The sequence below is a fragment of the Mus caroli genome, chromosome 12 (assembly GCF_900094665.2).
Source record: "Mus caroli chromosome 12, CAROLI_EIJ_v1.1, whole genome shotgun sequence".
Classification (NCBI taxonomy): Eukaryota; Metazoa; Chordata; class Mammalia; order Rodentia; family Muridae; genus Mus; species Mus caroli.
Genome location: NC_034581.1, coordinates 47,096,918 through 47,117,111, shown reverse-complemented (window position 1 = coordinate 47,117,111; position 20,194 = coordinate 47,096,918). Strand labels below are relative to the sequence as shown.

At 43.1% G+C, this 20,194-nt stretch overlaps 2 protein-coding genes across 5 annotated transcripts in view; one reads left to right on the top strand and one right to left on the bottom strand.

Annotated features, from left to right (window-relative positions):
* Positions 1-12,165, bottom strand: part of Ap4s1 (adaptor related protein complex 4 subunit sigma 1) — a 47,909-nt gene extending 35,744 nt beyond the window's left edge. Inside the window, exon 1 of the mRNA XM_021179724.2 lies at positions 11,797-12,165. The gene's annotated coding sequence lies outside the window, so the exon portion shown is untranslated. The remainder of the gene's footprint in view (positions 1-11,796) is intronic.
* Positions 11,068-20,194, top strand: part of Strn3 (striatin 3) — a 78,696-nt gene continuing 69,569 nt past the window's right edge. The window contains exon 1 of one of the 4 annotated variants that reach the window (XM_021179720.2): positions 11,068-11,690. In XM_021179720.2, the coding sequence (XP_021035379.1) occupies positions 11,409-11,690 (282 nt within the window). In that variant the 5' untranslated portion in view covers positions 11,068-11,408. The remainder of the gene's footprint in view (positions 11,691-20,194) is intronic. The other 3 variants (XM_029484720.1, XM_021179721.2, XM_021179722.2) reach the window with 3 other exon arrangements.

Below are 20,194 nucleotides of genomic sequence, written 5' to 3'. Positions count from 1 at the left end.
AAAAGGGCTGGAGAGATGACTCAGTTGTTAAGAGCACCATCTGTTCTCTCAGAGGTCCTGAGTTCAATTCCTAGCAACCACATGGTGGCTCACAACCATCTGTAACGAGATCTAATGCCCTCTTCTGGTGTGTCTGAAGACAGTTACAGTGTACATACATAAAATAAATAAAATGAAAACAGGAAAATAAAAAAAATGGATAGACACAGGCTATAAATAAGAATGGGGAAAATGGGGTGGGAACACACTTTGTAGACCAGGCTGGCCTCGAATTCAGAAATCTGCCTGCCTCTGTCTCCCAAATGCTGGGATTAAAGTCGTGTGTCACCACTGCCTGGCTGAGGCAAATCTTATAAAAGCATTTAATTAGGGGCTTTCTTACAGTTTTGGAGGTTAGTCTATGATCATTACTGCAGGGAGCATAGCAGCAGACAGGCAGGCAGAGAAAGCCATTGGGCCTGGGGTGGGCATTTGAAACTTCAAAGCTACCTCCAGTAGCACACCTCTTTAATAAAGCCACACCCTCTAATCCTTCCCAAACAGTTCCATTAACTGAGATCCAGGCATTCAAATACTTGAGCTTCTAGGAGCTATTCTCATTCAAACCACCAGAGGGAGATAGAAGGTGATTTCTCAAAGGCAGGGATTTAGGGTAGGAGTTGTATAAATATGTAAGCCCAGGAAAAGCCATTCACTTTTACAGAATGTGAAATAAAGCTATTAAATAAAGTTATTATAAGAAGTTATAGACAGGCTGATAGATAATCTAGAAGATCTCTATAACTATTCTATTGTGCTATAACTATTATATGGTGGCTATATTGTCAACTTGACAGGCTCTAGAATCATCAAAGAAAGAAGTCTACGAGGGATTATTCTGAGCAGGTTAATGGAAAGTACTATTCCCTGGGCGGCAGCTGTGGTGGCAGTGGCAGTACTCCCTGCTCTCTGCTTCCATACTGCAGAGGCAATATGATGAGCATTCTTAGTTCCTGCCACAGGCCTTCCCTGCCAGGATGTTCTCAAACTGTCGGCCTAAAGAATGGGAGAAACTGAAGTTTAACTGAGACGTGCTGCAACACAAAATATGAAATACACACAGATATGCTTCGGTTTCTGCGTTCCCCTCAGGACTGGGTATTTCTGGGTTTGTCTAAAGCAGTGCCTCTTAACCTTCCTGACGCTGTGACCTTTCTTTCTTTCTTTTTTTTTTTTTTTGGTTTTTCGAGACAGGGTTTCTCTGTATAGCCCTGGCTGTCCTGGACCTCACTTTGTAGACCAGGCTGGCCTCGAACTCAGAAATCCGCCTGCCTCTGCCTCCCAAGTGCTGGGATTAAAGGCGTGCGCCACCACGCCCGGCTTTTAATACAGTTTCTTGTGTTGTGGTGATCTCCAACTTTAAACTTATTTCCTTTCTACTTCATAACTGTAATTTTGCTACTGTTGTGAATCGTAATGCAATTGTATATGATATAAGGATGTCTGATATTCAACTCCCAAGGGGTTGAGCCTTACAGATTGAGACCATTGGTCTAAAGAATAGTCATTCAGGAGTAATTCTGGGTTAAAATTTTGGAGATGGGTGGGTGACCTCATCTCTCAACCGGGGGGAGGGGGCGCATGCCTAACCTCTGAATATGGTTTGGACAGGTGCACCCTCCCTTTTGTGGGGCATTTCAGCTAATGCCATCCCTGTGGAGTCCTGGGAGGTTCTTGCTTTCCTGGCATCTGGGACTTTCTGGTTGCTACCCTAAGTTCCCTATCCCCCATTGCTACACACCTCTGTTCAATTTCCTGACCCTCTGTACATCTCCTCCATCTCCTCCCATACCTGATTCTTCTCCTCTTCCCGCCCCCACTCTGAACTGCCTCCCAAGTCCCACCTATCCTCTACTTCCCTTGATTATTTTGCTCCCCCTTCTAAGTAGGACTGAAGCATCCTATGGTCTTCCTTCCTCTTGAGCTTTATGTGGACTGTGGGTTGTATCCTGGGTATTCCACGCTCTTTGCCTAATATCCACTTATCAGTGAGTACATACCACATGTGGTCTTTTGTGACTGAGTTACCTCACTCAGGATGATATTTTCTAGATCCGTCCATTTGTCTGCGAATTTCATGAAGTCATTGTTTTTCATAGCTGAGTAGTACTCCATTGTGTAAATGTACCACATTTTCTGTATCCATTCCTCTATTGAGGGACATTTGGATTGTTTCCAGCTTCTGGCTATTATAAATATGGCTGCTATGATGCTAGGGTGGTGAGGCGGGAGAGGGTAGGTAGGGGGGGAGCACCCTCATAGAAGCAGGGTACGGTGGGGGATGAAATAGGGAAGGTTTACAGATGGGACACCAGGAAAGGGAATAGCATTTGAAATGAAAATAAATAAAATATCCAATTAAAAAAATAAATAATAATAAAAAAAAGAGTAGTCTCAGCATTTCAGGAGACAGAGGCAGGAGGAGGGTCAGGAGTTCAAGGCCAGTTTGCTACCCAGTAAAAGAGGCAAAGCTGAGATACATGACACCCTGTTCTTTACTCTCTCCTTCCTTGAAAAAGAGAACAAAAGACTTAGCCATTTAGTGATGACTATAAGTAGGACCATAGCTGCACCCTGTTTACCCGTATAAGTCTACTGAGACTGGGAATGGCGCGCAGCTGTAGCATGCTTATGCAGTATGTGTAAGACCCTGTGTTCTGTCCCCATCATCATGAAAAAAATAAAAAAAACCTCACTATGTAGACCAGGCTGGTCTCAAACTCACAAAGATCCACCTGCCTCTGCCTCCCCCAGTTGCTGGGATTAAAGGGGTATGCCTCCATGCCTGGCCATTTTTTAATTATTTATTTAGTTAGTTATTTTGGTATTTTTGACACAGAGTCTCTCTATCCACCAAAAAAAAAAAAAAAAAAAAAAAAAATGGCAGTGTAAAATGTCCAAGAGGTGACCCAATTATATCATGAGAAAATTAGGACAGAAAAGCTAAAGCTGCTACTGTAGGAGAGAAGGGAGATCTTAGTGGTGTAAGTCCTGAGTGAATGTGTGACACAGACACAGCCATGGCAAGGACCCCAGGCCCTCAGACCCAGGGAGGAATGGAAAGCGACCCTTCCCCATCAGAGGGGTGAGTCACAGAGAGGAATGCCAAAGCCTCCTCTCGTTCACGGGTGGATGTTGATAGGGTGCAGAAAATGTCCACCAAAGCTCTCTCCCAACCTAGGTACTTACAGCTTGGACACAGCTCCCTGCAGAGCCTGCTCCTACTGAGACTAGCTCAACTTATCCCTTCTATCCAGCTGTACTATAAACCCCACGCCTTGTTCATCTGCCTCATGTAGTAACTATGCCTCCTTGCCCAGCTGGAGGCAGTAGTGCTGCTTCTCTGCTCAACTCAAAACACACTGTACTTCCTATGGTTTCTCCAGCTGAGGGGCCAGATCACCTGATCCCAGTTTTTCTGCCCGTGTGTCTGTCCTGTGTCTGTCTGTCTTTTCTTCATTACCTCAATCCCATAGTTAGGTTCATCTCTGAAGCCCTGAGAGACATGACATGCTACATGCTGTATACATTCTATATAAGACGTGCCTAACCTCTGTGATTAGGGCTAGGTGTGGTGGCACACACCAGCATTGTTAGTACTGGGGAGGGGGAAGCCGAAGCGTCCAGGCCACTCACAGCTATATAATGAATTGAAGTTCAGACTCAAGATGTATAGAACCCGGTCACAAACAAATGGAACAAACTCCCAAATATTTTTGGTTAACGTATTTCTGAAATTCTTGTTTGGTTTCCTCCTTGAGAAAGCTGAGCTAATCTATCTTTCGACTTCTTTTATTTGTTCTTCTCCTCCTCCCTCCCCTCTTTGTTTTTTGAGACAGTGTTTTCCATGTAGCCTTGGCTGTCCTGGGACTGGCTCTGCCTCCCAAGTGCTGGGACTATAGTTGTGTGTCCCCAGCTTCCTTTCTACTTCTGAAAATTAAAATCTAGCAGGCAAAAATTGACCAAGAAAAATTAAGCCATGTATCTGAATTATCATTCTCTCTCTCTCTCTCCCTCCCTCCCTCCCTCTCTCTGGTTTATTTTTTTGAGACAGGGTGTGGTGATTTGAATATGCTTGGCCCATGGGAAGTGGCACTATTAGAAGGTATGGCCTTGTTGGAGGGAGTGTGTCACTTCAGGGATGGGCTGTGAGGTCCTGTGCTCAAACATTGCCCTGTACAAAAGAGACCCTCCTCCTTGCTGCCTTTGGATTAAGATACAGAACTCTTGGTTCTTCCATGACTGTTTGCCTTCATACTACCATGTTTCTTGCCATAAACCTCTGAAAGTGTAAGCCATCCCCAATTAAATGTTTTCCTTTCTAAGAGTTGCCTTGGCCATTGTGTCTGTTCACAGTAGTAATCCCTGACTAAGGCACAGGGTTTCTCTGTGCATAGCCTGGCTGCCTTGGAATTTGCTCAGCCGACCCTGCTGCCTTCCAACTCACAGAACTCTACCTGGCTCTGCCTCCTGAGTGCTGAGGTTAAAGGCATTTGCTACCACTGTCCAGCTCGTTTATTGCTACTCTGTATTTCATAATAAATTGTAGCAATGCTATATAATCCCTGCTGCAATGTAAATAGGAAATTAAGTTATCAGACTAAGAGCCTGTCAACTGTCAGGAGAGCACATAAACTGATCATACTTCAGTTTACAATCTCCATATCTTACGATGTTTGAATAGTAAAAATATCAAAGTATTTTAATAGTGGTTAAATAAAAGAATTTCAATTAGGGCTATCACATAATAAATACTTTAATGCAACAGGTAAATAATTTATGTTTGTTATCTTATTATTTATGTGCTATCTGTGCATCTGTGTATATGTATGTACACCTGTGCAGGCCAGAAGATGGCATCAGATTCCTTGAAGACAGAGTTACAGGGTGCTGTGAGCTGCTCATCATTGGTGCTGGGATCTAAACCCTGGTTCATGTGAAAAGCATCAAGTATCTGTGATAGGAAGTCAGTTCTCCATCCCCCACTAAAAGCTAAAAGAACAAGAGAGTTGAGGTAAAAGGGAGTGGAGTGGATTCCCTTATAAAGACCAAGGAGAGCCAGCAGAATAGGGCAAGAAAATATTTATATGCAAGAAGAGGCAGGTGAAAAGTCTGAGTGAAGAGACCCAGAATATAAGAGTGGAGTACATGTGTGGGGAGGGGAGGTCGGCAGGCTAAGGGCAGTGTATGAAACAGCCAGGACACTTTAATTGAGCAGGGGCTGCAAATGTGGAAATTCTTGGAAAATGTGGACATTTTCATGTACTAGGGAAATAGTATGGGATTTAAAATATTCCTCGTGCAGAAAGAAAAATACAGCAGATGCAATAAAGTAGCAAAATCTTGATCTCTGTTAACAAGGTTATTAGGGTAGCGTAGGGTACAGTCAGTGATAGAGCATGTGCTTCATATGCAGGGGGGTTCAATCCCCAGAGCAACCATCCAAAACATAAAATAGCAATCTGTAGCTGAGTGTCTAGTTCCATGGCAGACTGCTATTGAACATGCTCAGAAATATGGATTCGATCTTCAGTATTGCAAAAACAAAATATTCTTATTGCTACCCTCAACTAAAAGAAACAAAGTTCAATAAGAGTTATTTTAAATGTCTCTAAAGAATTTTCCCATCTCACCTAATGGGGAGGCTGAAGCAAGAGACTCACAAATTTAAACCCTGTGCTGGCCAGAGAGAGTCTAGCCAGTCTGGGCAGCTTAGCCAGACAGTGTCAAAATATAAAGTAGGATCAGCAAGATGTCCCAGTGGGTGAAGGGTGTTGTGCCCGATGACCTGTATTTGACACCCCTTACTCTGTCCACATATGGCAGAAGAAATGACTCCACCAAGTTGCCTCTGACCTCCACATGTGACCTGATGTATGTCTGTGTATGTGCACATGTGTACTCCCCCCCCCCACATAAATACATGTCAAAAAGAAGGGTTGGGAAGAGAATAGCAGTGCTAGCCTAGCATGCACAAAGCCCTGGGTTCAATTTCTAGTCCTGGAAAAGAAAATTAAAAAAAAAAAAAAAAAAAAAAAGAGTTGCACCTTTTTCTGTGGGGCAGCTGTTATGTACTGTCAATAGGCTGCACTGTCCATAGAAAGGCACAATTAAAGGTGATTAAATATGCTGTTATATCTTTTCAAGGGGTTGAAGGTATGGCCTCAGTAGTGTGTCTTACATATGTGAGTCTGGAGTTGATCATTAATACAAGAAAGAAGAAAGAACAAGACAAGTCCAAACCAAACCACAGCAGTCTCCAAAGGAGAGCGCTGTCCTACACAGGCTGTTCAGGACAGGGGCCCCTTGCCCGGCATCATCTTTTTGAATATAGCCTGATGCTCCATTGGGAGACAAGCCACATTCTATATATTTTTTTCTTTATTTACATTTCAAGTGTTATCCTATTTTCCAGTTTCCCCAGCTCCTGGAAACCCCCTACCCCATCCTCTCTCCCCCTGCTTCTATGAGGGTGTTCTTCCACCCACCCACCCACTCCCACTTCCCCACCTTCAATTCCCCTACACTGGGGCATCTTTCGAGCCTTCACAGGACCAAAGACCTCTCCTCCCATTGATGCCTGACAAGCATCCTCTGCTACATATGCAGCTGGAGCCATGTGTACTCCCTGGTTGATGGACAAGCCACATTCTTAAGCTTGTCAAATTATCACCTTGGAGAGTCTGGCCAATTTCCCGTTTGTTCATGCTTTCCAACCATTCTGCTCTGAAGTTTGGAGATTTGATTGTACACTCTTAGCCAATGGTCAATTTGGCTCCAGATCTTCTTTCCTCTCTCTTCTATTTTGATATCTCTGTAAGATAGCTATTATACAACATTACCACAGCCTACTTTTTTTTTCTGACTCATAATACCCAGGAGACAATTGCAAAATGAATTTGGTCTAGAATTTTATATAGTATCATGGGTTTCTTAAAGGTTTGGTGTCCATTTTCTTTTTCTTTTACACACAATATTTTATTTGCCTGACTCAGTACCCTGAAAATATATAAGAAGGTATTTGAGTATTTGAGTATTATATACTCCCAACTTATTTCAAAGCCCAGAATTCCCTGGTATACTTTGGCTTGTGTAATATATAAAGTATATATTTGTAATTTTCATAGTATAGTGGTTTGAATATGTTTGGTCTAGGGAGTGGCACTATTTGGAGGCGTGTCCTTGGAGTAGGTGTGTCCCTGTGGGCGTGGGCTTTAAGACCCTCTTCCTAGCTGCCTGGAAGCTAGTCTTTTCCTGGTTGTCTTTGGGTGCAGATGTAGAACTCTCACCTCCTGCTGTACCATGCTGGCCTGGAAGCTGCTATGCTCATGCCTTGATGATAATGGACTGAACTTCTGAATCTCTAAGCCAGCCCCAATGAAATATTGTTTTTATAAGAGTTGCCTTGATCATAGTGTCTGTTCTTAGCAGTAAAAAACAAACTAAGACACATAGCCACAAACAACTTCTGTGATGAGTCAGTATCTGATCTCATTTTGTAGGCTGGGCCTCAGTGCAGGTTAGAGCTGCCTCCTTTTTGGTCGTAGCTATGTAATATGTGGTATGCTCCTCGGGTCTGAACTCATGTCAGTTCTTTTTTTTTTTTTTAAGATTTATTTATTTATTTTATGCATGAGTATACTGTAGCTCTCTCCAGACACACCAGAAGAGGGCATCAGATCCCATTACAGATGGTTATGAGCCACCATGTGGTTGCTGGGAATTGAACTCAGGACCTCTGGCAGAGCAGTCAGTGCTCTTAACCACTGAATCATCTTTCCAGCCCCTCATGTCAATTCTTATGAAACCTTCTGTAGGCTGTAAAATTTGTTTGCTCTTTTACTTTATACGTGCAAATACCCTGTTATTTCCCAGAGTAATGGAATCACCTGAAATTACTATAATGTCAAACATGCTAATGATGAATACTGAGCCTAATCAAAGGACAGTAGGCAAATTGTGAAGGGAGATTTTATTTCCTTGTTTCCCAATGCACACACGCTCACTGATATGAAGGGGTGGGGACCACTTCCTATTATACAATGGAACTTGCTAAAGTCACCAAGAACTGTGTTGTGACTTGTTCTCCCAGCCATGAAAACAAGAATTCTTGTCATACCCTTTATGATGAGGAAAAACAACAACTAGTATTTATGAACCTGCTTGAGTTCTTCAGTGGGAAGATGACAGGTCACCAAGACAGTGCTTAGATAATCACAAGTCACTACTTGGTTCTCAAAGGCAGAGCAGAGTACAAGCTTTTCATAGTCACATTTGAAACAACTGATAAGAAGGTATCTGAGTATTATCTATTCCCAACTTAGTTAAAAGCCTGGAATTCTTTGGTATACTTTGGCTTTTATAATACATGTAAATTAAATACGACAAGTCCAGCTGACTAAGCATATTGGTTCAAATATCACTTGTAGGATAGAAAACAAAGTGCCCTAAAAACTAAGCTGATCAAAAATATAGGCATGTTTTTAAACCAAACCAAACCAAACAACAACAAAACAAGGTCTCACTGTGTGCTTTAGTCTAGCCTAGAATTCATCACATGGCTCAGGGTTCAGGCTCTCAGCAATAATTCTGCCTCAGCCTCCCCAGTGCAGAAAGTACCGAGCAGCCATACATAGACTTTCTTGAAGATTATCATGAACTGAGCAAGCTGAAGTCCATTTGCAATCCCAGCACTTGGGTGGCAGAAACAGGAGGATCTCACCCTCAAGGGCAGCACACCATTTTACCCTCCACCTACCTACCCCAAGTCATTCTGAAAGGAGGAGAATCTGGGCAAGAGCAGGGAGGAGTGACAGGTGAGAGAACAGGATAAATAGGAAGTTTCAAAGGGGACTGAAGAGAGGAAATGACTCAGCAAGGGGTCAGAGAGAGAATTCCAGTTAGGGAAGCTGAACTGTTATAGCATAACTCGGAGAACTTGTTATCTAAAAGTTCTAGAGACTCATTCAGTGTTCTCAGGAGCAGTGGGCAGGAAGCACAATGTCAACAGTGTAAAACATCATCTCAGCAGAGCAGAAAACTTGGCTATTTGTTTCTGTTTCTTTGTTGAGACAGGGTTTCCTTGTGTAAAGATCCTGTCTATTCTGGAACTGGCTTTGTAGACCAGGCTGGCCTCAAACTCAAAGATCTGCCTGTCTCCACTTAAGACAGACAATAGAACAACAACAGGTATCTTTTTGCAGGGTAGGTGGGGGGCAACCTTACCTTGAGCTGAAGTGTGAAATGAGAAATATAAATGTGCAACTTGCTCTTTGATATAATCACCAGCCATGTGGGCTTCAGATCCCTAAAAAAGCTTCCTTGTGTTCATAAAATAGGTACCCAGGATGTAAGTTTTTCTGAGCTTTTTATGTGTCCTTCCTTAAGGAATGGGACTGCTTGAACCAGCTGTATGCTGATTGTCAAGAGCTCTTACTACTATTTCTTCATATTTAAAAAAAAGATGTACTTACTTATGTGAGTACACTGTTGCTCTCTTCAGACACACCAGAAGAGAGCACTGTATCCCATTTCAGAAGGTTGTGAGTCACTGTGGTTGCTGGGAACTGAACTCAGGACGCCTAGGAGAGCAGTCAGTGCTCTTAACTGCTGAGTCATCTCTCCAGCCTCATTTCTTCATTTATTAAAGACTACATTTCATAAATATGGTAATAAGTGTAACAGATCCAATTAGTTCTTTATAACACAGCAGACATGACAAAATAAAATGTATTTCTTTTTCTCTCTGAAGTAATATGAAGTCACTTATATGCTCCAATGTGAAAATGTGAATAGGCTTTCATAGTGAAAATAAAAGTTTAAAAACATAACCAATTTTATATACTATTTCTTGTATAGCTGTAAGTACTGTGTATTTTTCTTTTCATTTGCTGTTACATAGGTTATTAGTTTGTTTGTTTGTTTTCTTCTTCTTCTTTTCTTTTTTGGCTTTTCCAGACAGGGTTTCTCTGTTGTCCTGGCTGTCTGGGAACTCTGCAGACCAAGTTGGTCTGAAACTCAGAGACCAGGTTGTCTACCTCTGCCTCCTCCTGAGTGCTGGGATTAAAGACATGGTTCACCAAGCCCGGTAGCCAGGCTGTTACCTCTATTTACTTTAAGAACTTATGAGTTTAATGAGGATAATTCCTGTGAAACCAAGCACTGAAAAATGCACACTATAGCACCTAAAAACTTGACCCTTTGTGTATGTAGTATTTCATTCTAAAACCATTTAATGATGAAGGAAGATATCGTTGTGTTGATTTAGTTCATTTTAAAGTTCTATTTACAATACTTTCATTTTGTTTCGATCAAAATTTCTGCCACTAATGACAATATCTGCGTTCATTGATTTCTAAACATCAGTCTCTTTGAAAGTTATCGTTTGCCATCCAACCCACTATTCTCAAGAATTCAAGATATCACAACTTCTTCCATTAAAAAAAAAAAAAACAAAGAAGCAATAGCTCAAACTCCCTCAAACACAGACAATCTCAGAATAATAAAGAGTTAAGAAGTTACAACGGGCGGCCAGGAGCACCGAAATGGGACCAGAGAAGCAGGTTGCGACGAAGCCCAGGAACCAGTGAGAAAGTCCGGAAGAATCTAGGCTATTTGCCAAAAGTAGACGTCTCCAGAATCCTGCAGACTGACTGGTGCCACGAAACCAGAGGTCAAGTGAGTGACAGGCAGAAAAGAGGCCCGACCCTCTGGGACTGAGCAAAACACGCCAGGAATTCTAGAGAAACGTCAGGAATTCCAGGGCAGTACGGAGGACGCCTTGCACGCAGCCCCAGAGCCCCGGCCCTCGGCTGAGACCCACGCTGCCCCTAAGGATACGTGCGTGAGGAAAACGACCCGGAAGCCCAACGCCCACGCGCTTCCCCAAAGTCAAGGCAGCATCCCGATTCCACGGACGTAGAAAAGCTGGGGCCCGGCGCCCGAGTGGGGGCGGGGCCCAGGCCTTTCCCCGCCCCCCGAAGAGCGGTCCATCCTCAGTGCGCCTGCGTGGGGTGAGGCCGGACTCTATTTGGCTCTCCGGAGTGCGGCTTGCCGCGGCGTTCGCTACCCAGCGTGCCGTGCGCGAGCGGCGGCCCTCCGTCCCTCCTCCTCCTCCGTCCCTCCCTCCTCCCGCCGCGGCCCCCCTCTCCCCCAAAGTGAGTGAGTGAGACGGGCAGATGGAGGAGGGACCGTAATGGCGGCGGCCGGCAGCTCCCTGCTCTGATCCGCGGCAAGCACACGGCAACGACCCCCTCCCCGGCCGTCTCCCGGCCGGCCCCCCGCCCTGCGGTCGGCGCGGGGCCACCGTCCCGGCCCTCCCCGCAGCTGTCGGCGTCTGGCTCTGCGCCCCGGCCGGGGCCCCACACACAATGGACGAGCTGGCCGGAGGCGGCGGCGGCGGCCAGGGGATGGCAGCCCCTCCCCGGCCGCAGCAGGGACCCGGGGGGAACCTGAGCCTGCCGCCGGGAGCGAACGGAGCGCCGGGCGGTGGGGGTCCTCCGGCCGCCGAGGCGGCGGGGCCCCCGGCAGGCCCGGAGTTGTCCCGGCCACAACAGTACACGATCCCGGGGATCCTACACTACATCCAGCACGAGTGGGCTCGCTTCGAGATGGAGCGGGCGCACTGGGAGGTGGAGCGGGCCGAGCTGCAGGTACGTCACCCGTCACCCCTCTCGACTGCGGGCTGGGGCCCGGGCCACGGGCCGGGGGGTGGGGCCGGGGCTGAGGCCCGTGCCCTCAGGGGCGGAGGGGACCTACCTGAGCGGCTCCGGCGGGCGAGCGGTGACGGCGCTCCCGGCGCCCCCTCCCCCGCTCCCGCAGCGCCCGGCTCCCTGCTCACGGGCGGCGCGCTGCGGGCATCCTTGGGGCAGCCATTTTGGCTTTTAGCATGGCGTCCGCAGGGCTCCTCGGGAGCCACCTCTCCTGGGCCTCCGGGGTTTGGGCCCAGCGCCTCTGGGCGAGAGTCTGGCGTGGGCCCGCTAGGCACTGAGTTTGCGCTCGTGGGTCCCCTTGAGGGTGAAGCCACGCGGAGAGGGCCTGGGATGAGCGACTTGGCCTCCTGGCTCCTGCAACCCCTTCCGATGTGGCGTCCTGCCCCCTCCCCCGCGCCTCGGTACGCACTTGCCTCTTGACAGCCACGCCGCTTCGGGCTACCGCCGCGCACAATGGCTCGCGGCCGGCCGGAGAAGTTTGCCTTCCCATCCTCAACTCTTTTAAGCTTGGATTTCCTTTAGCGCTTATTGATTCATCAACACTTTAACTCAATATTTCTCTCTTGAGTCGGCTTCTCTAGAGTTCCCTTCTATATTCATGTTTTTACTGATGCAAAGCAAAGCTGGGCTATCTGCACAGTATTTAGGAAATGTCTGCGGAAAGAATTGGTCTTAATTTGAAGTAGACCGTACTTATCGCTTAGTACAAGCTAAAACGGAGTTAAATGTCCACTTAATGTGATCCTCTGACAGACTTGAGTTATCCTAACTTTTGGAAGGTGGCAGTTGCGGGTTCATGCCTTGAATTTTTAAAATTGCTGCATCTGTTTGAAAGGATTATTCATGCTGGAGGATGGTTGCATTTAGTTTTAAGTTCCTTTCCAGGGTATAATTTAAGCTTAGAAGAAAAAAAAGCGTGCATCTAATTAAACGTTGCACCTGTTTTTCAGATGTTTAAATTTCGACATAAGCAATATTGTTCGTTATTATACACACACACACACACACACACACACACAATTCCTTTGGTTAGAAATAATGTTGAAACAACACGTGATTAATGAATGTAGAAAAGGTATCCTCAAATAAATATGAGTCTTCAGTTTGGTGTCAAATAGTAAACTTTTTAATTACATTGATTAATTTATTTCTGACCTGATTATTTACAAACTATAAACAATTTTATTCAAAAATTAAAAATAACCAGGTGTAGTGGCACAAGTCCTTAATCTCAGTGCTCAGGAGGGAGATGTTTAATATCCATGAGTTCAGGTCAGGCTGATTTATATAGAGGTCCAGGACAATTGCGGTTACATAAGAGTCTATCTTAAACAAACAAAAAAGTAAAAGAAAATTAAAAATAAGGTTGTTTCATTGCCAAAAGCATTGCAAAGCAATTGATTCAACCAGTAAACTTTTTTGGTTATGGGCTTTTGTTATTGTTTTGTTTTTTGAAACTGGCTTTTTTCTCTGTGTACCTCTGGCTGTCCTGGAAGTAATTCTGTAGATCGGGCTGGCCTCGAACTCAGATATTCACCTGCCTCTGCCTTTGCTGGGATCAAAGGTGTGTGCCCTCACCATCTAGTATTGTGGTTGCTTTTGAGACAGGGTCTCTGTTGTCTTGGGTGATCTGAAAACTCACTGTGTAGAACAGGCTGGTTTAGATCTCTTAGAGGTCCACATGCTACCTCTTGAAGTGCTGGAATTATAAAGGCTTGTACCACCTCACCTGGCAAGCCAGTAAACTTTTATTTAACTCCACAAAGTGGGTGAAGTTAAATTTTACAACAACAAAATCCTACTTATTTTATATGGCACCTTTAGTTGATTCCGTAATCTTAAAATTATGCTTAAAAAATACACTTGTGTTTTAGAGATTACTACTTTCAAAAAACTTATGTCAAAATTGCTGTGGTTTCTTTTAAATTTCTGAGTCTACTATTCTTGGATTTAGAGTTTTGTGGGCATACATCTTTCTAGTATGTTGATACCGACTTTTCCATGTGGATAGAGAGAAGGTAATCTGTTAAAAATTGCATTGAGGCTTTTGCTGAATTGATAAACCACCAGGTCCTTATATAGCATTTGATCCTTGTACTGTTGTTTTGATTTTCAAATTAGCAATTGAATTTGTCACTCAGGCATGATTAATGTAACTAGCTAAGAAAGCATCTTGTATCCAAATTAACAAGTTTTACATTACTGAAATACATGGTTTTCTTTTTCATTGTTCCTGATCTTAACAGCAACAGAAAAGGATTTTTAAGGATTCTGTAGCTTGGTTTCTTTCAGATTGATAGTCTTTATTTACTTGCTTTTCCCCTCCTTTTAAACCTTTTTATTAGGTTTCATTATGTGTGTGTATGTGCATGTGCACATGAGTTCAGGTGCTCAAAGGCCAGAGGGTGGGTTCCTCTGGAGCTGGAGTTGCAGGTGTTGTGAGCCTCCCTGCTGTGGGGGCTGGGACTGGGGCTAAGGTACCCTGGAAGATGTGCCATTTCTCCAGCCAGTTTACTCTGTTTAAAGAATGTTATATGATGTTCTCTGGTTCTATTTTATCCAGAGACATTTGCATTATTTTATACTGATACTTTTGGAATAAAATGTTCACAACTGGATTGTTTATATGTCCTTGTATGTGCTGTATATTTTAAAAATTGTTTTATTGGATTAATTAACAGTGTTTCAGATTTGTTTGTAGAATATTGAATGTGCTTTAAGTGCTGTCACTCATTGTGTGTGGTGGGGGCCAGGACTGTTTAGAAAAAGCTGCCTGAACCTTGGTAGGTGGCCCACAGTGGCCTTGAATGGTATTAGTCTAATTAAAACTGCTTGTGAGTACATACTTCAAAGTTTTGTGTTGAATGTATGTGTAAAAAAATACATGTGTTGTATTTAAGCTGTAAGTTTAAAATTATTTCTGTTACTTTCCTAAAAACAAGACTACTACTACTTTTTTTAGAAAAAAGATTTATTTTATGTATGAGTACAACTATAGCTGTCTTCAGACACACCAGAAGAGGGCGTCAGATCCTATTACAGATGGTTGTGAGCCATCATGTGGTTGCTGGGAATTGAACTCAGGACCTTTGGAAGAGCAGTCTCTTAGCCATCTCTCCAGCCCACAAGACTACTTCTGTTTTTATATGTAGTTCTGAATGTTCTACGTTTTATCAACACTTTTTTTTTTTGAGACTATCTTGTAATGTTGCTAGGCTAGACCTTAACTCCTGGGTATAAGTGATTCTCTGCCTCAGCCTCCTAGGTAGCAGGGACTAAGATGCAAACACACACTTTTTGGCTGTGTTGGAAAGTGAACCTTGAGCTTATGCATGCCATTTAGTGTCTGTGTTTTGTGATCTCCCACAGCACACAGATGGAGGTCAGTTTTCACTTTTCACTATCAGAGCCCTGAGGATCCTACTTCTTTACCCCTCAACCATTTCACTGTCTTTACAAAAAAAATTTTTTTAATTCTTCAATTCTTTCTTACCTGTTATCCTCAGTAAGAGTCTTGTCCCTTATGAACATTGCATAACACAAGTCCCACGCTTCCCACATCATGATTGACCTTCAAATTTCCAAATCCTGTAGCTTTATACACAGTATTGGGTTTAAACTACATTTTCTGCTGTCAACTATTTCTTCCCCCAAATCTTTTCCTAAAGATTTAGGCCTTCGATCCTAGAAGTGGGGAGGCAAAAGCAGGTGGACTTCTCTTGAGTTCCAGGCTAACCAGAGGTATATAGTGAGGCTGTCTCAAGCAATGGACTCTTTATTTGACTTCCATTCTATTCATTCCTTCTTTCATTTTCTCTGTTTCATCTCTTTTTGGTTTTTGAGACAGGGTCTTAACTATGTATTCCTGGTTGGTGTGGTGCTCAACTGTGTAGCTTAGGATAGCCTCAACTAACGGCAGTCTTCATGCCTTACCTTTTTCAATAAAAGGAACAGTATAGGGCACCTCCATTCTTGTCCACTTTCTGTAATATACTCTTTTGTTTTTAGTTGTAGTCTGAAGTTCTAATTCTTTTGTCCTTTTCACTGTATTTTACTAAAAACACACACAAAATTTTTATTACATTTTGATTATTTTCTGTGTGCCTGTGTGTATGTGGGCATGCACATGGGCACAGTGTATGTTTTGAGGTTAAAAGACCATGTGGGCCTAGATATTGAACTTAGGTTAGCAGGTATAGTAAATAGAAGTCTATATGGGCCGTCTTCAGGGCCATAATCCTGTTTACAATCTCAGTAGTACTCAGATTTACTATTTGTTATTCTAATGCACAGGTTTGTGAGGTTGGTGAAATTTAAATTTCTGACTCTGAAATATTGGGGTCCACCCAGAGTTTAAAAATGTGCTCAAATATACATTTGGAGATAGCAGAAAGCAAAGCTGGGATTTAAACTCAGGGTCATGCTTTTAGCTTTCAGACTTATTTGTAAATTTCTTGTTTAACTTTTCTATACCAATTCAACTGTTACCTCTTCAGCTAGTTGTGTATCCCTGTTCTCCCTATAACCACATTAAACCTGTATTAAACCTGTTCCGTTAATATTATTCCTACTATTTAGCCACAGAGTCCTTTTCCATAGTGTATTCAGTCTCTTGAATTTTATTTTGGTTTTTCGAGACAGGGTTGTCCTGGAACTCACTTTGTGAGTGAGTGACCAGGCTGGCCTCGAACTCAGAAATCTGCCTGCTTCTGCCTCCCAAGTGCTGAGATTAAAGGCGTGCGCCACCACCGCTCGGCCCAGTCTCCTGAATTTTATTAATTTTTTCATACTTATTTATTGAGTAAATATGTGCTGCTTTGGGCTACTCTCTGGTCTATAATTACATATGAAACCAAGACTTCACCTAGGGAGCTTGTTTGGAAGTGATAAAATGCTTCAAGTGGCAGATTAAAAGACACTTAGAAAGTAAATGAGATTGAAGTTTATGAGCTTTCAGTTAATTTTATTATTTTCTGTGTGCTGGATTAATGTTTCAAAATATGCTTCAAAATACAGTCTTGTGTTCTCCCACAAACTCCAGATATTAAGTTCTTTAATATATCCTTACTCTTTTATGAGGTAGGGTCTTTTGTATCAAGGTTGAATCTTGAACTTACTTTCCACTTCCCCAGTGCTGGAATTACAGGTGTAAACTGGTTTGTGTGGTACTGTGAGTCCAACCGAAGCTCCAAGGCTTGCTTCATGCATAGGAGGCAAGAATCCTACCTGAGTTGTAATCTCAGCCCTTCATTGCATTCTTGCAGCTCTCCCCACCCCTCAAATCTACCTTTAGATTTTAAAGTTTTTGTTTTGTTTTGTTTTGTTTCTGAGACAGGGTTTCTCTGTGTAGCTCTGGCTGTCCTGGAACTCACTCTGTAGACCAGGCTGGCCTCGAACTCAGAAATCCACCTGCCTCTGTAGATTTCAAGTTTTAAGCCCTGATTTACTCTGTGTGCTCCATTACACTGCTACCATTGTCTTTGTTCATAGTGCTCTTCTTGCCTAAACTCTGTAATGTAATCTAAAATTTATTCTATATGCTGCCTGTGTTTTTAAGTTTATCTTTTATATTGCAACTACAATTGTATTTTTATAAACTTGCTTTAGCATTTTTATTGTGGATTGTTTTAAATACATGCTTAGAAAATACAGTCTGAGATCTCCCACAAACTGTTACTTATCTTAAAGTATAACCCCTAAGATCATTATCTTTCCCCCAAGACAGAGACTCTTGTATTTCAGGCTGGCTTGTCTCAGTGTGTTGAGAAGGATAATCTTGAATTCTTGACAATATTGGGATTATAGCAGTGTAACACTATGCCTGCTTATTGTGGTTCTGGGGATGGAACCCAGGGCTTTGTGCATGCTGGGTAAGCATTCTGCAAACTGAGCTATATAGCCTTTTTCTTGATCAATCTTATTTTAACTTATTTAAGTCCATTTGCCCACATGTCATTATTTTTGAATGAATTATTTTGAATTACATGGTTTTGGAACCATGTAATTTCACTCATGACATTTTAATATAAAGCCTATGTATTGGCTCATGCCTATGAGCCTAACACTTGGACAGGCTGAAACAGGAGGATAACTGTTAATTTGAGACCAGTCTAGTTAGCTAGTGAGTTCTAGGCTAACCTGGGTAACAGGGAGGGCCTGTCTCAAACAAAACAATTAAAGTCATATATATATTTATAAAGATAAGGGCTATTAAACACAACTGCAGTATGACTTCTGTATTAGTCAAGTTTCTAGAGTCACAGAACTTACGGGTAGTCTCTATAGTAAGGGAATTTCTTGATGACTTATAGTCTGTACTCTAACTATCCAACAATGGTCAGCAGCGGCTGTGAATGGAAGTCCAAGGATCCAGCAGTTGCTCAGTCCCACACGGCAAGCAGGTGAAGGAGAGTGACTCTTCCTTCTTCCAATGTCCTTATGAAGGCCTCCAGCAGAAGTTGTGGCCCAGGTTAAAGGTGTGTACCATCACTCGTGGATCTGGGACCTGCTTGTCCCAGGCTGACCTTGAACTCAGAGGTCTCCTTTCCTGAGCCTAAGCTCATGGCCACTATGCCTCAAGATCTCCAGGTCAGAAACATGTGTCTTCCAGTCTCAAGATCTGGATCACAGGTGAGCCTTCCAATTCTGGATTGTAATTCATTCCAGATATAGTCAAGTTGACAACCAGGAATAGCCACTATAACTACTACATGTCATATTGTTAAGATAGATTATTAGTTCCTCGATTTTATCAAATATATACTGTTTAGATTTCCAGCTTAGAATCTTGGTGTCTCTTTGAATCAGGGTCCACATTGTGGCTTGAACCATTTCTATCTCAGTCATTTTCGTTCAAGAAATTAGACAAGGGCCAGGGAAATGGTTCAGCTGGTAAAAGCACTGGCTGCTAAGACCGAGTGTGATCTCAGGGACTCACATAGTAGGAGGTCAAGTTGTTCTCTGACTTCATGTATGTGCTTGAAGACATACTCACATGGATACATGTGTGGACACACACACACACACAGTGGGAAGGAGGAGATCCATTATTTCTTTAAGGTTCTTCATGTCTGAGTTTTGTTTAGCACTGCCCTTGTGTTGGAATTTTAGTCCCTTGTATGGTCCTGCTTGCTTTCCTTACAACTTGATTTGTTGACCCTAGGGGCTTGATCAGAGTTGTTTTATTCTCCTGCTCTTCCTGGAGGGAGGAATGTGAGGAAGGCAGGCCAGTTTTCCAGGTGGTGCTAAGGTCTTTGACCAGAAGGCATGTAGTCAGTCATAAGCTTGGTTTTGGTGGTGTTACCAGCTATTTGATACAAAGGCTTAGGAATGATCATGTGTAAGGACAATCAATTTTGTTGTTGGGTTTTTTTTTTTTTTAATGTAATAAGCCCAGGCTACTTACCGTCTCAGTCTCTAAGTTAGACAATCTTTTTTATGCTTGTTTGTTTCAATGAAGTATGTATTAGAACTTTTGTGATTTAAGACATTTTATTTCCCTAACATTTGCTTTGACTTTTGGATGTGATATTGTTGTACATTTATTTTAAGTCAGTTATAAGTAAGTACTCAGTAAATGTTAGGGGTGATATTTAGTTACTGCTTGTTAATAATAATAAAAGATCTATCTATATCTGTCTGTCTGTGTATCTGTCTATCATCTGTCTGTCCTCTCTCCCTTTTTTTTTTTCTGAGATAGGAGCTCATGTAGGCCAGGCAGGCCTTAAGTTTGCTGTGTAGCTGAGATTGACCTCTGGTCTTCTGTTCTCTTCAGACACACCAGAAGAGGGCATCAGATCCTATTACGAATGGTTGTGAGCCACCATGTGGTTGCTGGGAATTGAACTCAGGACCTCTGGAAGAGCATTCAGTGCTCTTAACTGCTGAGCCATCTCTCCAGCCCATGAAGCTATTTGTTAATGGAGATGTAATGGTTTTGATGTTGTCTTAGATACTGTACTGTTCTGTTGCTGTAAAGAGACACCATTACCAAGTCAACTTATAGAAGAGAGCATTTCATTGGGTTTGCTTATAGTTTGAGTAGGCTAGTCTGTTTTCATCATGGCTGGGAACATGGTGAGAGGCAGGTAAGCAGGTAGGCTTGTTCTGGATTAGGCTGAGAGCTTACATCCTGATGGGTAGGTAGGTAGGAGGCAGAGCGAGACAGTAAGACTGGCCTGCCTGGCCTCCCACTGACATCTCCAACAAAGCTTCACCTCCTAATGCTTCCTAAATAGTCTCAGCTGGGAACCCAACATTCAATCAGATCACAGAACTTCTGTAGTGGCCCAGACTAGGGTTTTATTTAATTATTGACTTAGGATCTCACTAGGCTGGTCTGGTATGCAGCCCAGGTGGCTATTGAACTCCTGGAAGCCCTGCCTCAGAGGTCTTCCAAGGGCTAGGATTATAGTTTTGTGCCTCCATACCTAGCTTTTCTTTTT